Below are 20,252 nucleotides of genomic sequence, written 5' to 3'. Positions count from 1 at the left end.
CTTTGTGACTAGCTTCTTTCACTGAGCATAATGTTTTCAAGATTCATCCATGTTGGGCATGTATCAGGATTATTTTGGCTATTCTGGGTCTCTTGCATTTCTATATGAATTTTAGAACCAGCTTATCCATTTCTGGGGAAAAAAAGGTAGTTGGAATTTTGACAGAGATTGTATTGAATCTATAAGATTCAATTTGGAAATATTGCCATCTTACCAACATTAAGCCTTCCAACCCATGAACACTGGATGCCTATCCATTTATTTAATTTTTTAACAATATTTTATAGCTTTCAGTGTATGAATCTTTCACCTTCTTAGTTGGTAAAATTTATCCTAAGTGCTTTATTCTTTTTGCTGCTATTGTAAATGGAATTTTCTTAATTCAATTTTGGCTTGTTCATTGCTAGTGTATAGAAATACAACTGATTTTTGTATATTGATATTGGATCTTGCAACATTGCTGATCTAACTTAGTAGCACTAAGTTTTGTTTTTGTTTTTTAAATTGATTTCAAAGAGGAAGGGACAGAGAGAGAAAGAAAGAAATATCAGTGATGAGAAAGAATCATTGATTGGCTGCCTCCTGCACGCTCCCCCACTGGGGATCGAGCCACAACCCGGGCATGTGCCCTTGACCGGAATCGAACCCTGGACTCTTCAGTCTGCAGGCTGACACTCTCTCCACTGAGCCAAACCAGCTAGGGCTGGTTCTTCCTTTCCAATACAGGTGCCTTTGAGTGATTTCTTTTTCTTGCCTAATTGGCTAGAATCTCCAATGCCATGTTGAATAGAAGTGAGGGGAGCGGACATTCTTGCCTTGTTCCTGAACTGAGGGAGAATGCTTTCAGACTTTCACCTTTAAGTATGATGTTAGCTGTGGGTTTTTCATACACGCCCTTAACCGATTGAAAGAGTTCCCTTTTGTTCCAATTTTGTTGTGTGTTTTTATCATGAAAGGGGCTGTGTCTGTTTTTGCCTTTGCTCGCCACTGTATCTTCAATGTCTAGTATTGTGACTGACAGTCAATAAATGAGGTGAGAATGAAAGTCTAATGAAGGCTGACAGAGCCAGTCTCCTCACAGCTCTTCCTACAGCGACTCCAGCTGTCCATGGCCCTGACCTCAGGCTTGGATCCTTTCTCCTCACCCACCCCTCTCAGCCTTACCCTGGCCTTCACCCATAGACTTAAGTTCTAGTATAAATTATTCCCATTTCAGATGAGAAAACAACCTCGGCCATGCCGAGTGGCTTACTAGGCGTGTGGCCTGTAAGTGGTGGAGACAGGATTTATACCCAATCTGATAGCATCTCAGGTCGCAGTTCCTGTACCTGCCAGGTTGGCAGGAGGAGGACATTAAGCCACAGGATACAGATACTGTGCATCTGTGCAGAGCATTGATTCTATCCTGATTTCCTGGGAAGTGAACTAAAGAGGAGGCTCTGTTTAGAGGAGAATGCTGGATGCATATTCTTTTAAGATAAAACAGACTTGCAGAAGAGTCCTCTCTTGCAATTGTTGGGGATGCTTAGGTGGGAAGGAGGTGGAGCGTGAATGTTGCTGTGCTGCTATTTTTTTTTAAAATATATTTTATTGATTTTTTACAGAGAGGAAGGGAGAGGGATAGAGAGTTAGAGACATCGATGAGAGAGAAACATCGATCAGCTGCCTCCTGCACACCCCCTACTGGGGATGTGCCTGCAACCAAGGTACATGCCCTTGACCAGAATCGAACCCGGGAGCCTTCAGTCCCCAGGCCGACGCTCTATCCACTGAGCCAAACCGGCTAGGGCGCTGCTATTTTTTTTTTAAATATGTTTTTAAAAATTGATTTCAGAGAGAGGAAGGGGGAGGGAGATAGAAACATCAATGATGAGAGGTCATCAATTGGCTGCCTCCTGCATTCCCCCTACTGGGGATTGAGTCACACCCTGGGCATGTGCCCTGACCGGGAATTGAACCGTGACCTCCTGGTTCATAGGTTGATGCTCAACCACTGAGCCACACCAGTCAGGCAAGTGTGCTACTCTTGACCCAGTTGGAACAGGAAGTGTGAGCCCTGGGGGTCTCCCTTGTGAGGGGAGAGTTTGATGGTTCCTTGATCTCAGTTATCCTGTTGGATCCACCCTTAACCCAAGAAGCAAGAAGGGTAGGGATTACAATTCCCATTTTATAGATGAGGAAATGGAGGCCCTGAATGGTCATGCGATTTGCCCAAGGTCTTAGCAACATAATTCTGAGACAGGCTGTCCCAGACCCACACCAGAGCCTGGTACAGAAAAGCCAGAGTTGGGAGGAGGCACGGAAAGTCAGGAGTGTTTGGTACGGCAGCATCTTGTCTGGTATCTGTTGGCGTGCCTCTACTGCAGGCAAGGAGGGATGGCCACTATCAAAGCTGGCCTGGCGTGAGGGAGCCCAGGTCAGCTTCGAGGGAGCTTTCTGAGGGAGCCCTGGGGCCCAGCAAACTGAGCCCTGACATGAGAGGTTTCCATGGTGCTGTGAAGCAGGCAGGCCTCCTGCTGGAGGAGATGGCAAAAGGGCTGCAGGAAGGACTCTGTTTTGTCTCATTAGCAAGGAAGAAAGGCCTCAGAAAAAAAATGAAAGAAACCTTCCCCAAAGGCAGGCAGCGGGAATGAGAAAGCTTCAGCGGAGGCTGAGCTAGGTCAGAGCACAAGCCTCCAGAGGCACGGGGTGGAGGGGGGTATGGGGCCCTGGGAGGATTGCACTCAGACTTGATGAAAGAATGGCATTGTCAGGTGCCCCTCCTGAGCCAAGTGCCATATTTTGCATCCTTTAAGGTCAACTCTGAAAGGTAGGTTTTAATCTTTTCCTTGTTAGAGTTGAGGAAACGGGCTTAGGGGGTGTTAGACGCTTGCTGGAGGTCACATGGCTAGTAAATGATGGATTTGAACAGAACACCTCTCAGCATCATCAGTGTCACCAGCAGATTCGTTGGGAGGGGTGCCAGTTTCAGCAGAAGGGAGTCAGGCCTCGGTGGGGACACTGCGGGGGCCCAGCAGCCATTTGTAAAGCAGAAGAGCTCGTGGGAAAGGTGGGGTGGTGGTGGGCAGGCTTCAGAGCCCACAGGTCTGCATTTGAATCCTGCCCCTGCCACGGACCTGCTCTGCAACCTGGAGTCTATTGCTTCGCTCCCTGGGCCTTGTTTCCACATGTGGAAATAACACCTCTTAAAAGCTGAAAGGAATAGCCCCAGTTGGGTGGCTCAGTTGGTTGGAGTGCCCTCCCGTGCACCAAAAGGTTGTGAGTTTGATTCCCAGTCGGGGCACGTACAGGAGGCAACAGATCGATGTTGCTCTCTCACATCAGTGTTTCTCTCTCTCTCCCTTCTCTCTCTCTAAAAAACAAACCAAACCAGACCATATCCTCAGGTGAGGACTGGGGGGGCGGGGAAGAGTTGAGAGGAGTGAATGAAGTGGGCACACGGCAGCCTGTACAGGGCAGGCTCAGTGCCAGTCCCCGAAGGGAAGTCCTTGCTCTCTGGGCTTGTGCAGCACTGACACTTGAAGTTCATCGTCTGTGCCCCGAGCACAGGGGGCACCATGAATGCTTGGCAGGTGAATAAGGAGAGCAAGGGCAGAGCAAGGGGCCAGCTCGGGGCGGAGGGAGCCCTACCTGGCCTCCAAGAGGCCTGCACACCGGGACAACTGGTCTCTTCTTCAGAACGTGAGTCCTCTGAGAGGTCTCAGGCCCTGGATCTTCCCTGTGGGGAGCATCATCACAGCTAACATGGCTTTTTACCCATGGCTCCAGGCCAGGCATTTTACACATATTCCCTCATTTAGGCTTCACAGCTACCCCATGAGATAGGTACCATTATCGTTACCCCCATTTTATCGATGAAGAAGTTAAAGCACAGAGAGGTTAAGTGACTTGCTGAAGGGTACAGAGCTAATGTGTGAAAGGTAGCGTTCAAGCCAGGTGGTCTGACTCCTAGGCCATACTTTTAACCACCACAGTGTACAGTTTCTCAGGGAACAAGCAGCAAGAATCTGACCTTAGTATGAAGCCGAGGACTTAATAATTATCCTAATAATGTGGGCATAGCACTTTACAGTTTAAAAAGCACATTAGAGTATATAAATTGCTTTCATGGTTATGATCTTATTTGATCTTTAATTTCTCTGTGAAGAAGACAGGACATTATTGTCCCATTGTTGCCAGTAAGAAATTAAGATCCAGAAGGGAATGTGACTTGTTCAATGAATGGTAATTTACTGAGCACTTACTATACGCGAAGTCCTTGACTCACATTACCTCACTGAATCCTCACACCCCTTAGGTATTTAGTAATAATATTCCCATTTTATAGATGAGGAAACAGACTCCCCAGATCCCAAAGCTTGTAAGTGAGAGCTGGGAATCCATCCCAGGTCTGCCTGACCCCCAGAGCCTGAGATTTTAACTACTGGGCTCAGGTCTGCGTCCCATGCTGGGCCGACGTTAACACCCAATTGTTTTTGTCTCCCTTCTGCTTTTTCCCACCCCAACTCCATCCTTATAGCCATTCTTGAAACTTTCAGTGCCTCCTTAATTCATTCTCCCTGCCTAAGTGCCTGCTCCATTTAGATGCTTTCTGCCATAAGTTTTTGGCTTAATTATATGATGTCATTCATGGTACTTAATGGGGGATCTGATTCATCATCTTTATATTTATACAAATGTCCATTTGTCTGTAGCCGGCCTCTCCTGGGAGAGCCTGGTTTTTGCTGGTTTTCTCCGCCCAGATTGCCTTCCTCTCCATCCCCTTCTGGAATGCTCCCCTTGGAGGGCACTCTCTTCCCAAGCCTTCACTGCCCACTCCAGAGCCTGCTGGAGTCTCGGCCTCTGGGGCCTGGGACTGAGGATGCCCCAACAGTTTGGACATGGGGATAGGGGCAGAGATACAGTGGCATCACCAAGAAGAAGGTGGGAGTCCTGGGAGAATGGGGCCCCCAGCAAGGAAGGCCTCAGCATCTCCACCAGGCGTCCCTCCTCCAGCCTGTCCTCCACCCTCACTGCTCCAGCCAGAGAAGCACCCAGCTTCCACATCCCTCTGCTCAAACCTTCCCTGGCTCCTGGGGGCCAGTGGGATAAAGCTCTGGGTCTGACGCCCAGCCAGGTCTTCCCCACCCTGCCACCCCTCACACCATTCATTCAAGAGCCACTCCCAGGTCCCCAAGTCGTCCATATCCTCCCACATCTGGGGGTGACCAACTAGTCCCAGGACTAGTTGCCCAGGACTTTCGGATTTTATCTTTTTTAAAAAATATATATTTTGTTGATTTTTTACAGAGAGGAAGGGAGAGGGATAGAGAGTTAGAAACATCGATGAGCGATCAGCTGCCTCCTGCACACCCCCTACTGGGTATGTGCCCACAACCAAGGTACATGCCCTTGACTGGAATCAAACCTGGGACCCTTGAGTCCGCAGGCCCACGCTCTATCCACTGAGCCAAACCAGTCAGGGCTCGGATTTTATCTTTTAAAGGGATGCACTCCAAGAAACTCCATAGTCCCAGGGAAACTAGGATGATTGGTCACTTCGCTCACACCTCAGGGTTTTGTCCATGTTCATTTCCCCCTATTAATTTCTTCTTTATTTTGTTTTCTTATAAAATATCCCTCGCCGAAACCGGTTTGGCTCAGTGGATAGAGAGCGTCGGCCTGCGGACTGAAGGGTCCCAGGTTCGGTTCCGGTCGGGGGCATGTGCCTTGGTTGCAGGCACATCCCCAGTGGAGGGTGTGCAGGAGGCGGCTGATTGATGTTTCTCTCTCATCGATGTTTCTAACTCTCTATCCCTCTCCCTTCCTCTCTGTAAAAAATCAATAAAAATATATTAAAAAAATAAAATAAAATATCCCTCAGTGTGAAACCTTATAGAAATATCTCTGGTTGACTTTCAAAGACCACCCCCCAAATCCCACTCTCCAGAGTTAACAGTGTGGTGTTTCTGTTTCTTTTTTCTGCACAAAAATAAGTTCGTACTGCTCCAGTGGCTCTGCAGCCTTTTCACTCCTCCCAGCTTGGCCCTCCTTCCACACTCGTTGTAATAGCTGTGTTTGTGTTCCATCGTGTGGAGGTGCCATAATGTATTGTGGGTCCTTCTGACGGACATTCAGAGTGTTTCCAGTGTTTCATTATTATAGTCCGTTCAAGGCCACATTTAAATATCACCTCCTCTGTAAACCCTTCCTTCATCCTCCAGGTGGTCTCAGGTTTTTTTCTTATTACTGTCATTACTATAATAATAATAGTTAACATTTATAGAGTGCTTACTATGTCAGGCACTTGACCGATATTATCTCATTTAATTTTCACACCAACTCCACGAATGGTGGAGACTGTTATCCACATTTTACAGACGGGGAGACTGAGGCTCATCTGGATGATAAACCCAAGCAGTCTGGCTCCAGAGCGCCCCACTGCCCTGTTACCCTGAACTGCCTCCTAGTTTTCCAAAGGGTGCATGGAGTGGATGGTGCAGGTCAGAGGCCCCCTGCTCCCTGGCTGTGCATCAGCACGAGGGCCACGCCTAGCATTGTGATGAGAGGTCAAAGCTGGTAGCCTCCAGCTTCCAATCCACTTTCTGCCAGAACCCAGAAGTTAGTTGGGGGGAGGGCCTGGTAGGAGGAGGGTGGCATAGTAGCCCTAGATCCAAGGTGCAGGCTCTGCTGGGCTCCTGCTGGCTTCTGGGCCTGTAAGAGGGGTGGGTCTGGCCCTGACCGGTTTGGCTCAGTTCAATTCCGGTCGGTCGGGGGCATTTGCCTTGGTTGGGGGCACATGCCCAGTGGGGAGTGTGCAGGAGGCAGCTGGTCGATGCTTCTCTCTCATCGATGTTTCTAGCTGGACTCAAGGGTCCCAGGTTCGATTCCGGTCGGGGGCATGTGCCTTGGTTGCGGGCACATGCCCAGTGGGGAGTGTGCAGGAGGCAGCTGGTCGATGCTTCTTTCTCATCAATGTTTCTAGCTCTGTATCCCTCTCCCTTCCTCTCTGTGAAAAATCAATAAAATATATTAAAAAAAAAAAAAAAAAAAAGAGGGGTGGGTCTGCCCACAGGCTTTAGAAAGCAAGGAGCTCCAGAAGTGGAGACTGGGGGTTAGTGGGGGTAGGGCAGGGCAGGGCCTGGGCTTGGGAATGATGGAGAAGATCCCTCAGTCCTCTCAACACCTAGGTGAAGTAGGCACCCTGTCCCCATTCTACAGAGGAGGAGACTGAGTCACAGAGAGTCACTGGCCCTTCCCTGCCCTGCCCTGCCCACACCACCTCCCACTATGCTGCCTGTGGGTCTGGACCAGATGCTACATGAGGAGATAAGCCCTAGGAGATGGAGGGACGCTTTGATTCTTTTTAGACTGACCTTGGTATCACCCTAGGCTGCTAGGCCTAGGGTTTATGCAAATTAATGTAGATATATGCTAATGAGGCCACTACCAATCCCCTTTCTAATGGAGCTGCCAGTTCTGAGGTGCATTGGGATAGATCTGCCCAGAAGGGGCCTGAGGAGCCCCCCTAGCTGGGGATGGGTCAGCAGTCACTGGAGTGGGGTTGCCATGGAGACTGAGGCCAAGCCCCAGTGGCTACCTTCTGACAGAACCAGGGCTGGTTAGATCAGCCCTGGGAGACAGTCCTGGGCCTCCCTAACAGCTCCAAGCTGGTCTCCCAGGGCTAATTACCTGGAAGGTGATGACCAGCTGCTCCCTGCTCCCCAGGCTCCACTGAGGTAGAGGGTTGGGCCATAGTTGGGAGGGTGTGAGGAAGACAGATGGCGGTCTGGGGGCTCAAGGCAGTGGGGAGCTGTCCTGAGGAAGAGGGAACAGGACTGTAAGGGGTGGAATTCCCAAATTCCACATCATGCAAACAGGCTCAGGGAGCCATGTGGGAGGGAAGAGTGAGGGCTTGGCCCCAAACTGATGGTTGGAGCCTCAGCTCTTCTGTGTGTCCTTGGGCAGGGCCCCTGCCCTTCTCTGGGCCTGGTCTATCAATGGGGGTAGGATTAAGAGATGTGATGTGAGTATGAGGGCTTATATACAGCAGGTGCTCAATAAATGATTCTACATTCTAAGACCCGTGGAGAGAAGGTATTAATCTCCTTCGGGGAGAATTTGTTTTGTTTTCTAATGGAAAAGAATTTTCCCTCTTCTTGCCCCTCTGTGCTTCCCCTGCTGTCTAAGCTGGGGCCGGTGTCCTGGTGTCTGCGCTGAGGCAGGACTGTCAGCCATGAGGACAGGAGTGGGGATGTCTCTGTTCACCCTGAGTTCTCTGAACTTAGCACACAAAAGACACTCGAGAACTATTTGTAGAATGAATGAACGAACAGATGTGAGTACTCAGAACAGTGCCTGGCGCTAATTGGAGGTTAATAAATGTGAACTTACATCACTGCCCCCGGGAGGCTGGGCTGGGTGACTTAGGAGAGGCCCTTGACCCAGAGCAGGCTCTGCCCCACCTCTGCTCTGCCCCCTTCCTAGCCCCTGTCTCTGGAGAGATGGCTGTTGGGTGGCAAGAGCAGTGGATACAGAGACAGGACTCAGATCGTGGCTCTGCCACTTCCTGTCTGAGTGATTGCAGGAGACTCAGGTGACCGCTCTGTGAAGAGGGAACCTTCATACAGAGGCAGCTCCACTAGGGCTGAGGGGAGAGGGCACCCTTGGCTGGCGGAACCTAGATGAGGTGGTGATGGGTCCAGGTCTGGTGAGGCAGGGAAAGCAGGGCTGTGATGGCTCAGGCAGAACGTGGGGCCAGGCTGTACCAGGGGCTGGCAGAACCAGCTTCTGGGGGGAAAGGGCCATTCGGATCTCAGCAGAGGTCACAGGACCCCAAGGCCAGTCCCTCCGCAGGCCGGCAGACTGCGGCACCACCAGGCCTAGATAGTGACATGGAGCTACAGCGGCCCCCATGAGATGAGAACACTGAGGCCCAGAGGAGACCTCAGATCCTCTGAGCCACTCTGGCACCGTTTTTACATGGGCTGAGCGGGCTGAGCGATGAATCAACATTTGAAAACATTTTTTTTTCCAAAAAATATAACTGTTGTCAAAAAGAATTTCAGAAATACAGAAGTGTGAATATTTAAAAGTAAAAGTCTCCCATCTCCCCATTCCCACTCCCTGGAGAGAACTTCTCACGATCATCTATTGTATTTCCATGGCTCTTGACTGTGCATTTACAGTCACACACATTTCGTGTCTCTCTCTCTCTTTTTTTTTACACAAATGGAATCATATTGTTCTGCAGCTTGTTTTATTTCACTTAACAGTTATTGCCTTGGCCATTTTCCAGCAGGTTCCAGGCTGGGACAGAGAGAAGCAGAAGGGCTGCAGGAGCCCTGGAAAACAAACAGTGTGTGTGTGTGTGTGTGTGTGTGTGTGTGTGTGTGTGTGTGTGTGTGTATGGGTATGTGGGAGTGGGAGTGTATGGGTGTGTGTGTGTGTGTATGGGTGTGTAGGTGTGGGGTGTGTGTGTGTGTGTGGGTGTGTGGGTGTGTGTGTATGGCTGTGTAGGTGTGGGGTGTGTGTGTGGGTGTGGGTGTGTGTGGGTGTGGGTGTGGGGTGTGTGAGTGGGTGTGGGTGTGTGTGTGGGTGTGTGTATGGGTGTGTGTGGGGGTGTGTGTGGGGTGTGTGTAGGTGTGGGTGTAGGTGTGTGGGTGTGGGGGGGTAGGGGTGGGGGTGGGGGTGGGTGTGTGTGGGTGTGTGTCTGGGTGTGTGTGTATGGGTGTGTGTGGGGGTGTGTGTGTGTTGGGGAACAGGAAGGAGTCCCAGGGTAGATGGGGATCCTGGCAGAGAAGCCCCATCGTCAGCTCCCAGAGCACTGTGATATCTGTCTCTAGACTTGAGCTCTCTGAGGCAGGAGCCACACCAATTTGTCCACATACCCTGCACAGGGCCTGGCACATAGTAGGTGCTCAAGAAACATTTGTACAATGAATTGTGTCCTTGCCAAGCCCATCTTTCTTGTCCTGGCAAAGACTACCTGGTCTCCATGACTATACTCCTTTCAGTCTCTCGTTGGGTGTTTATTTCAACTCATGCTCAAATGGCATTGACCCCAAATGGACCCTGGAGATGGGGGCAGAGCTCAGGGAGAGGGAGAAGACCCTCCCCCTAGACAAGTCCCTGTCCCTTTCTGCTGTCAGTTTGCTCACCTCCCTAATGAGGGGGCTGGACCAGCAGATCTCCAGGGGTCCTTCCAGCTCTGCTGTCCGTGGCTTCAATCCCACTCCCTCATTTCACGGATGAGGGGCTGAGTCGAGTTTAATTTTGTCAGCTGCCTCAGAAATCCATTGGGAAAAAGGGGGCTTGCATGTGAGGATGCAGAAAAGGCTGTTGCCATATACAGAGCACCAACTGTGTGCCAGCCCTGAGCTGAGAGCTTTCCGTAAAGTGCGCTGCCTGAATCCTTAGGACATTTTCCTAGGCTCAGAGTGGGTGAGTAACTTGCCCAAGGTCACACCAGGACTGAGCTGGGGGTGGATCTCAGGTCTGCCTGATCCCAAATGGGGAACTCGTCCCAACTTGGCCCTTTGTGAACCAAAATCAACAAAAGAGATAGTATTCGGCTGGACCAAACCATTCTCAGAAAACTTCAGGGGCCTCTCCCTCATCATTTCTCAGACAGCCTGACTTCTGTGTCTAAGTCCCGGGGCGACATGACTGGAATTTGGGCCAGGAAAGTAGTTGACTTGCAGAATTGGCTGGCGAGGGCTTGGGTACAAGAGACTTCTGATGGGTTTTGTGGCCCCAAGCCCAACCCCCTCCCTTCCCTCTCCCCCTAGCCAGCTTCCTGGGGGTGGGGTGGGCCCATCTCCATTATTCATTCCTTGCCCCCAACTCCCCACCCCCCACCTGGTGGGTGTTGAACTCCTGGGGTTGGCGTCTAGACAGACAAGAGCATCCTACTGAGAACAGAAGCAGCCCTGACTGGGGCTGAAGGTTCCCATGGCAACTGCATCCCCTCAGCTGGCAGCTACCCGATAAATAAATAATTAGGGTGGGGGTGGGGAGCTAAGGGCAGGGGGAGGGGCAGCAGGGGAGCCTCTTGGAGGTTTCACTCAGGAAAGAGAGGGGTGGGTTAGAAGTGCCGGTTGGGGGGGGGGGGCATAGCAAAGGCCAGGTGAGAGCAGACAGTGGAGGGAGAAAGGTGACCAGCTGTGTAAGAGATTCAGCAGGTCAGAGAGCCAGAACTTGACAGGCCCGGCACGGAGGTGAGGGAGAGGAGGGAGACCAGGACCTAAAGTTCAGTTTTCTAGCTCATGCAGCTGGACACATCATGGGGCCCCAAATCACTGGAAATGGACCAGGTTTGGGCGTATTAAGTTCATGATGAGCCATCCAGTGGGTAGTTGGGTTATAAAGGGGCTGGAAGCTGAAACATGAGCAGGTAGTCACTGAAGCTTGGGTAGGCATGTGTTTGCTGGGACAAGTGGAGCATGAAAAAGGGCCAAATATAGCCCCGAGGTTCTTTGATAGTTAGGGGTCTGAGTGCATGGGAGGATGAGCTGCACAGGGCTCGGGAGTGGCCAGAAAGGGCAGAGAAAGGCAGGATGGTTGCCTGGCTCTGCCACAGCCAGTTGTGTGACCTTAGGCAAGTCACTTCCCCTCTCTGAGCCTCATTGTCTCTTTCTCCAAAATGAGATAATGACCTCAGTTCTGCCTTTCTGCCAAGGAGTATCAAGGGAGAGATGAACTTGGAACGCTCTTTACTATCTGCAGAGCCCTGGGAGGGGAGTCACCAACAAGAGGCTGGCTGGTGCCAGGTGGGTGGGTGCCAGGGTTGAGCCCGCAGCTTCCTGGGTCTCTGCCCAGCCCTGCCATCTGTGTGGTAGCATCAGGTCCACCTTCACCTGCCTCCCTGCCAGGAAAAAAAGCTTCTGGGATCTTTTCACTTTATCAGAATCTTCCCTCTTCCCTCCCTTTCTATCTTAGTCAGGACTCTTGGTTGCAAGTGACAGAAATCACAAGTACAGGGAGGGCCGAAACCGGTTTGGCTCAGTGGATAGAGCGTCGGCTTGCGGACTGAAGGGTCCCGGGTTCGATTCCGGTCAAGGGCATGTACCTTGGTTGTGGGCACATCCCCATTGGGAGGTGTGCAGGAGGCAGCTGATAGATGTTTCTCTCTCATCCATGTTTCTAGCTCTCTATCCCTCTCCCTTCCTCTCTGTGAAAAATCAATAAAATATATTTAAAAAAAAAAAAAAACAAGTACAGGGAGGGACAGTTAGTTTCAGGCATGTCTGGATCCTCAGACCTAAAATGATGTCACCGGGGACACTGTTCCTGCTTGTTCATCTTCCTTCCTCACTCTCTCTGTTCCTTAGCTTTGGTGACTCTCAGGAGCAGGGCACACAGTGAGTGTCCACCCCTGAAGAGATCACTGTGTGGATTACTTGGTTAGGCATAGGTCACAAGCCTGCTATGTAAGTTAGAAGTGGGTTCAGCCCCACCAAGCCACATGAACTGAGTGTCTGGGTGTCAGCTTCCAAAACCAGAAGAAGGAATATTGGTCAGTCAATACTTGGCACCTTTGTTCCTGATTGTATCAGCTGAAAGATTGAACTAGGGGCTGCTGGAAAGGGAGTGTTGATTGTGTCCTGTATCAGTTAGCTTTTGCTGTGTAACAAATCACCCCAAAATGTAGTAGTTTAAAAGAATCATTTTATTCAGCACATGATTCTGTGGGTCAGCTGGGAGATTGTTCTGATCTGGGCTGTGTGTCTGTGGTCAGCTGGTGGGTTGGCTAGCATCTGAATGAGCTAGTATGGCCTCACTCTGATGGCTGACTGGCTGGCAGCTGGGGCGCCTGTCGTTCAGCAGGTCAGCTTGGGCTCTTTCACAAGGTGTTCTCTGTGTTACAAGTGTAGCAAGGGAGCAAGCTCCAGTGCACAAGCATTTTTCAAGCCTTCACTTGCTTCACATTTGCTTAAGTCCCATTGGGCAAAGCAAGTCACATGACCAAGTACAGAGCTAGTGTGGGCGGGCCTTGCCAAAGAAAATGGAAATAGGAAGAAGAATTTGAGGCCTGTTTTGCAATCTACTGCAGCTCTCTCAGGGAAGGAGAGAAAACAAAATCCCTTTCTCTGTGGCCCATGGATCCCATAGGCCAGGGTAACCTCCAGATAGGGGGCCTGGGAAGAGATGACTCAGACCCAGAGGCATCCCTGGGGCCTCCAAGGGCCAGGGCTCAGCCCTTGGTCAGGGCCAGGGGAGGAGTCTGGACCCTGACTCTACCGACTGAGAGCCCCACATAAAGAAGGAGCAAGTGGCGAGGACCTCTTGGCAGGGAGGTAGGTGTTCTGAACCCTGGCTCCCATCTCCCTTCAGTCCATCCCAAAGTCATGCTCAGGGCTCAGTCCTCCACCCCCACAGACTTGTCCCACCTCCCAGCATCCCTTTGGTACTGCAGGGCTGGGATGGCTCCAAGATTTCTGCACAATCCGTCATGGTGCCTCATCACCACAATAACTGATGTCACCTCGTCCACAAGGTCAAGGAGTCCCTGTCCTTCCCTTTTATGGCATGCACATGGCCTCAGTCTGCTCTTTCCCACAGGTGGCTGCACTGGAGCGGCAGATCTTTGACTTCCTGGGCTACCAATGGGCTCCTATTCTAGCCAACTTCCTGCACATCATGGCGGTCATCCTGGGCATCTTTGGCACGGTGCAGTACCGCTCCCGGTACCTCATTCTGGTATGGCTCATTGACTCCTCCTAAGCCAACCCCTTCTCCTCACCACCTCCCATCTCCCCCACTCCTCCAACCAAAACTGCCCCCCCACCACAGGCATGCAGACCCGTGCCCTGTCTTGCCTCTAGCCCTGTTGGTGTGAATGCCCAAATCCCAGTGCTTCTGTATTCAGCAGAGACAAGGTTGGCATGTTTCCTAAAGAATTTCCTAGGGAAAAATCCAACTATTAACATGATACATCATTTAATGAGTGCCTACCTTGTGTTGGGCTCTCTGCCAAGGTGTCACTTGCTTTATTGGATCTTTACACAGCTCTGCGAGGTATATCGCACCATCTCCATTTTCTATGAGTCTCAGAAAGGTTACAACACTTCCTGAGGTCACACAGCTAGTGGGTGGCAGAGCCAGGACTGGAGCCTCAGATCCAGAGTGGATGCTCCTGCCACGTCACCATGCCACCTCAGAAAGCCGGCGTGAGGAAGGAGCCTTGTCTAGCCTAGTTCCTCAGGTTGCTTTGGGAAAGCTTGGCGTTGGTCCCTCGGTGTTCATCAAGAATACAGCTGAGAGTGGCCCTGGGCCCGTCCCCAGAGTGGGTTGTGTCCCTGGCTCCTTCATCCTACTCCCTTTTTCTAAGTCCTGGTTGGTCCTGGCTGGTCTCTGACAAACTCCTGTTTTCAGTTCACCTGTGTCCCCTGCTCTTCCTCTGTGACCCATTCACATACCTCTCTTGAGGGAAAAGGCTTTTCGGTAGATTTACTACAGAAATGCTTGACACCTACAATAACAGTGACACGCAGTGTCCTGCTACCCCCAGCGCCCACTAGCCCTCATTCTGGGGCTTGTCCCCACCTCCCAGAGGCCAGGAGAACATGGCCCTTCCAGGGTTTTCTCTCATCTGAGTGAGATATGAGAACCCTTCTCTCCAGTTCTCTCCAGTTCTCAGAACCCTTCTCTCCATGCCCCAGGCACCAGTATAAAATGCTGCGTCTGCTGGTGGCAGCCACTGGAATTGTCGGCATAGGGTTTGGGTGGAAATAGCCAGCCCCGCTCCAGCTCTTGGCCATGTCCGGTGGCTGTTGTTTTCTGCCCAATGGATAGGATTAGCTACCCCAGGACTTGGGTTTGAGTTCCAGCCCTACCTCTTTCTAGCTGTGTGATCTTGGCAAAAAAAATGACTCTCTCTAGGCCTTAAATTAGTTATCTCTGAAGCGAGGACAATGCCTTCCCTGCAGGGCTGTTATAAAGACTGGTTTGGTATAAAAATGATTTGTTAACGATTCTCAGTGCTCTGTGAGCAAGGCATTGTCATAACTTCCCCTGCAAAAGTCTTCTCAGTCCATTAACTCTGTGTCCATGGACATACCCCAAGCCCACGCCCCCAGGCCCCACCCTGACCCCACCTCTGCTTTCCCCAGTATGCAGCCTGGCTGGTGCTTTGGGTTGGCTGGAATGCATTTATCATCTGCTTCTACCTGGAGGTTGGACAGCTGTCCCAGGTAAGCCTCAGGCCTGGCAGTGCCAGAGGACAGAGCCTGACCTTTCCCCTCCCACCCGAAAGGCTCCCACAGTGATATAGGTCTGGGGCATCATCTCTTTTGTGAATTGTTTTTGGGGGGTGGGATTATCTCTTGAAGAAACTTCCCTCCACACACCCAAATAATCTATTCCCATCTCCCACCCCACATTTTTGTTTCTGGCCCCCTCTGCCCTTCTCAGACACAAATGATGATGGAGCAGATAAGGATGAAGATCAGTCTGTGTGAAGATGGGCTGGAGTCCCCGTTGATAACAAGCTTTGTAGAAACTAACAGTATATGGTGTCCAACAAAGCTACTCTTAGGCCTCACACGTCCTCAGTGCAAGGGAGGTGAAAATCCCATGCACTTTGTACTGTTTGGACCACAAAGATTTGAGTTCAGTGCTGATCAATATGTTTCAGAAGAAAAAGAGATTGGGTAGAGTTTGTTTGGGGAAAATTGAACAGACCATGTCACATGGAAAAATATTGAAGAAAGTAGAAATATTTAGCTTTGAGAAGAGTAAACCCAGAGGGTATAACTTCCATTATTATTATTATTTTTTTTTTAACTCTAACCCAAGGATATTTTTTTCATTGATATCTAGAGAGAGTGGAAGGGAAGGAGGGAGAGAAAGAGAGAAACATCAACATGAGAGTGACACACATTGATAGGTTGCCTCCTGCACGCGCCCCTGTGAGAGCTGGGGAACTGCAACGGAGGTACGTGCATGCCCTTGACCAGGAATCAAACCCACGACCTTTGGTCTGCAGGCCGACATCCCAACCACTGAGCCAAACTGGCCAGGGCACAACTTTCATTCTTAGATATTAAGAAGGCAGCATACATGAATGAGAGCATTTGGCTTTGTAGTTTGACTACCTTCTAGATTCAAATCCAGCTCTAATGTTTTCTAGCTGTCTGACCTTGGGCAAGTGTCTTACTCTCTCTGAACTTCAGTTCCTCATCTAGTAAGTTCAGATAGAGCAACCCCAACTTCCTTTGATTGCTGAGGGGATAAACAAGATTACACATCTCAGTGCTTTGCACCTGGTCAGCAGGCAGTGAATATTTGTTAGTGGCCTGTGTGAGTGAATGGATTAATGAACACAGGGGTACACATAATGGATAACAACTTATGACCTAGGTCAGCCACTTTGCCATTTCAAATGGAGAGTCTGAGGCCCAAGGGAAAAGGTTTGCCCAGGGTCACACATGGGGAGCAAGCACATTGGAGAGGCTGAATGGGTCGTGAAAGGGCCTGTATTGAAGGTTTCACCAATAGCTGGAAAATTGTATCTGGTCATTGTTAATGTTCTTTCCAGCCCTGAAATCCTGGGGTTCTGTAGGTCAGTTCCGGCCCCTTCTATTGCTGATGGAATAGGGAGGCTTGCATGGTCATCACGTGCCATCTATTGGCCAAATGTGGATCTGCAGATAGTACTCTTCACACCCCCTCACCCTCATGCCCTCCACAAAGCAAGTTATGGGAGGAGGCTGCTATAACGGTCCACATGTGAAAGAGGCTTTATATATAGTCTCCTGGGACCTGGGGAGGATTCCCCCACCCCAGCTCAGTATCCTAGGCCCCTCTACCCCCAGGACCGGGACTTCATCATGACCTTCAACACATCCCTGCACCGCTCCTGGTGGATGGAGAATGGGCCAGGCTGCCTGGTGACACCTGTCCTGAACTCCCGCCTAGCCCTGGAAGACCACCATGTCATCTCTGTCACTGGCTGCCTGCTCGACTATCCCTACATTGAAGCCCTCAGCAGCGCTCTGCAGATATTCCTGGCTGTAAGTCCTCCTGTCCCCCACCTCACAACACTCCCAGAAGTGGAGTCTGAAAAACCCTTTGCTTAGCCCTAGTTAAGAAGGGTTGAATCTAGGTCTTCTAGCCTGCCTGGGGAGGATTTCCCCACCCCACGTAATTCTCTGTCCTCTTAACAAGCCAGTAAGGTATTGCCCAGATCCAACTGGGGAAACTGAGGCTCAAAGAGGTAAAATAATTACTTGTCCCAGGACAGAGACTGGAACCAGGAATGTTTGACTTTAAGGCCCAGTCAACTTGGAAGTTGTTATGGGTTTGCCTTCATGTTAGCACGCCCTGTTCCTCCAGTCTGGATAGGCAGGTCCAGGCAGAGGGTGGAGGGAGAGTTTCCCCCTCCTCATTCTCTTCCTCCCTCAGCTGTTCGGCTTTGTATTCGCCTGCTACGTGAGCAAAGTGTTCCTGGAGGAAGAGGACAGCTGTAAGTATGTGGCGCCCCTAGGAAGCGGAAAAGCCTGGCCGCGGGTCACCCCGCGTCTTCAGCACCCTGGACAGGGGCCCGCATGGCCTCCGTGGGAGGGAGCCCTGGGTCGGCCCCTCTATGAGTGGGGAGGAGAGGAGCCAGGGGTGGATGGGATTTACATAGTCGGACCATTCTGGACTGAGGTCCAGATGTCCAGGTACCCAGTCCACGGCCCCAGCACCACAACCCTACCCGCCCCTCTTAGGCCCTGCCCCTTGGAGGGGCTCCACAAGGCTGGTCCCTATCTGGCACCTCCCATTCCCAGCGTTTACCCCCAACCCCGTCTCCTCCCCTTAAGTGACTCAAGCCCTGCCCCCAAGAACCTTCTCCCTTAAGAATGCCCCGCCCCCAGCCCATTTCTAACTATATGCCACCTCCCCTTCTGCAGTTGACTTCATTGGCGGTTTTGACTCCTACGGATACCAGGCGCCCCAGAAGACGTCGCATTTACAACTGCAGCCTCTGTACACGTGGGTCATGGCGGCGGATGGGGAACCTGGGGAGGAGGGATGGGAAGAGCAGTTGGATCTCTCTGCTCCCCCATTTTCGGGGTTCACTTTCCTAACCTGCCTTTGTTTCCTTCAGGTCGGGGTAGCTTCAGCCCCACGCCCACCCCGGTGCAGAGTGCTTTGTGCTAAACTGAGAGCCACTGCCACGAGCTCGGGCCAAGATGGCAGGCGCGCCCCCTGGTGTCTGGCGGGCTGACTGCAGCTTGCGCGGCTCGATCTGGTCTGCAGCGGACTTGGACTTGGCCCTTTGCAGCCTGGACTTCAGGGATGGGGCGGGGCGAGGCGGGGTGGGGTGAGGGAGGGGAATCTCGGGGTTTGTAATTTTTTTAATCTCAGCCTTGCCGTGCGCTGGGGCCTCCCTCCCTTTCCCAACCTCTTTCAGCCTTCACTCAGCATCCTGTTCACTGTCCAGAGAGTAGAGGCAGGATGGCCAGACTCACCCCATCTCACCACACTCATTCACACCGTGAGCTAGGAGCAGGAATCCTGGGTTCTAATCACAGCTCCATCACTGACTCTCTGTGTGACATCTGGCAAAGCCCTTTCCCTCTCTGGTCCTCAGTTTCCCCACCTCAAATAATTAATATAATCCCTTAGCAGATGGAGCTCTTTCTAGCCTTCTCTCTCAGTTGACTCTGAGTTCCCTGGGTTAGGCTGGTGTTATAATCCCCATTTTGCAGATAAGGAAACTGAGGCCCAGAGGTGTAGAGTGATTTGCTTTGAGGCCACACAACTAGGCTTTTGAACACAGTGTACTTTCTGTAGTTTCAACCTCCAAAACCCAGTGCCTGGTCTCCAAATTTCATTTTCAAACCCCTTTCCAGCTTGGACACTCTAGAACCCATGAGATCCACACCATATTTACACATCACCGCCACCACTTGCCAACGCCTCTCTTAAAGCAATATACCCGTTCTCTCGTTGGGAACTAGACATATGGAGCCCAGAGCCCTGAATCCAGCCTGACCCACAGGGAAGCCTTCCTAGACTTGGTTTCTGTCCACCCTTGGCGAATCTTTCAAGCTCTCTCCAGGAAAGGGGATTCCCAATCAGTCGTCATCCCCCATTCCAGGTCCCTAAAGCTGCTGCACCTGGGGTCCCCTACGCTCTCAGCAACTCCACCTGACCAGTTGGAAGACCTGTGATTTAAGGGTGGAAAAGGGCTGGTCAGCTCTGCCTAGTCACCCATGCTCACAGATCACTAGCGTATATGACTGCTCCAATGTCCTGGAGTTCGGAAGAGGTACAGTGGGGGCGTGGGGGTCAGGAGGCCCAGCACACTTCCTTGAGAGCAAGTAGAGATGAGAGCTCATTCTCCCCACCTCCCTCCACAGGCATCCCAGAGCACCCTGCATCCTGTGCCCTGGCTGGTGAGCCCAAGGGCAGGAGGATCAGGCCTCAGCCTCCCAGCCTGTGAAATGAGAGTGGCCCTGGGTAAGGAAGGGTGGGAGGCCTCAGGGAGCTGGAGGGAAGTGCAGACAGTTTGCACACCTGAGCCCGTCCATGGTGACCACTTTGTCCTGTGCTCTTCACTCTCCAGTCTAGTATTTCTTACTGTCTAAAGCCAACATATCCTGAGCTAAAACCCCACTCCAAGTGCAGCTCTGTGCCAAGGAACCAGCCCCAGGGGTTTCTCTGGTCACCACAGGCACCGAGGTCCCAGATGGTCAGCCCCATTAGCCTGTGGGTACAGCTCAAGATGGGGACAGTTCCCTTCAGGCCTGACTGCTGCCCCACCACTTGGCTAACTCCTGCTTCCAGCCCTCCCTTCTTTCTCCCTCCCCCCACCCCCCACCCCCAGCCAATTGTTATCTCACCTCCACTCCCCCAACCCCCTTCCTACTCAAGGGGTTTAGCCACTGGTGCTTTGAAGCCTTTTGTTTTTATAAGACAGTTTTTGCAAGGGGATCAAGTTCTCACTGAGGCCTTGCAAGGCAGGGAGTGTTCCCTGGTTTCTGTGCAGGCGGGTTGATTAAAGATGGTGTTTTCTTCTCTATCTTCCTGTCCTCCTGCCTTGTGAGTCAGCAGGGCCCCTGCATGAGGGTGGGCAGGGGCTGGAATCAATGTCATTGTCACTATCATTCCTGGGGCTCTGGCCTGGGCCTCTGACTGGCTGTGTAGCTTTGGGCAGGTCACTCTCCCTCTCTTTCCTGGTCCATAAAATGCAGAGGTGGGACTGAATCAGTGGGTTTCTAGGGCTTCCCAGTCCCTTGGAGAGCTTTCTATTTATTTTTCTGATTAAGTGCATTTTCAGT

At 51.4% G+C, this 20,252-nt stretch overlaps 1 protein-coding gene across 1 annotated transcript in view; it reads left to right on the top strand.

Annotated features, from left to right (window-relative positions):
- Positions 1 to 19,993, top strand: part of NKAIN1 (sodium/potassium transporting ATPase interacting 1) — a 39,295-nt gene extending 19,302 nt beyond the window's left edge. The window contains exons 2-7 of the mRNA XM_080656139.1: positions 13,543 to 13,680; positions 15,093 to 15,173; positions 16,797 to 16,994; positions 17,386 to 17,446; positions 17,877 to 17,958; positions 18,074 to 19,993. Of these exons, the coding sequence (XP_080512265.1) occupies positions 13,543 to 13,680; positions 15,093 to 15,173; positions 16,797 to 16,994; positions 17,386 to 17,446; positions 17,877 to 17,958; positions 18,074 to 18,083 (570 nt within the window). The 3' untranslated portion in view covers positions 18,084 to 19,993. The remainder of the gene's footprint in view (positions 1 to 13,542; positions 13,681 to 15,092; positions 15,174 to 16,796; positions 16,995 to 17,385; positions 17,447 to 17,876; positions 17,959 to 18,073) is intronic.
- Positions 19,994 to 20,252: the final 259 nt, after the last annotated feature.

This window comes from Plecotus auritus (assembly GCF_963455305.1).
Source record: "Plecotus auritus genome assembly, chromosome: 2".
In the NCBI taxonomy this organism is placed as follows: domain Eukaryota; kingdom Metazoa; phylum Chordata; class Mammalia; order Chiroptera; family Vespertilionidae; genus Plecotus; species Plecotus auritus.
The sequence above is the reverse complement of the archived record's forward strand: the minus strand, read 5'-3'. Positions and strand labels throughout refer to the sequence as shown.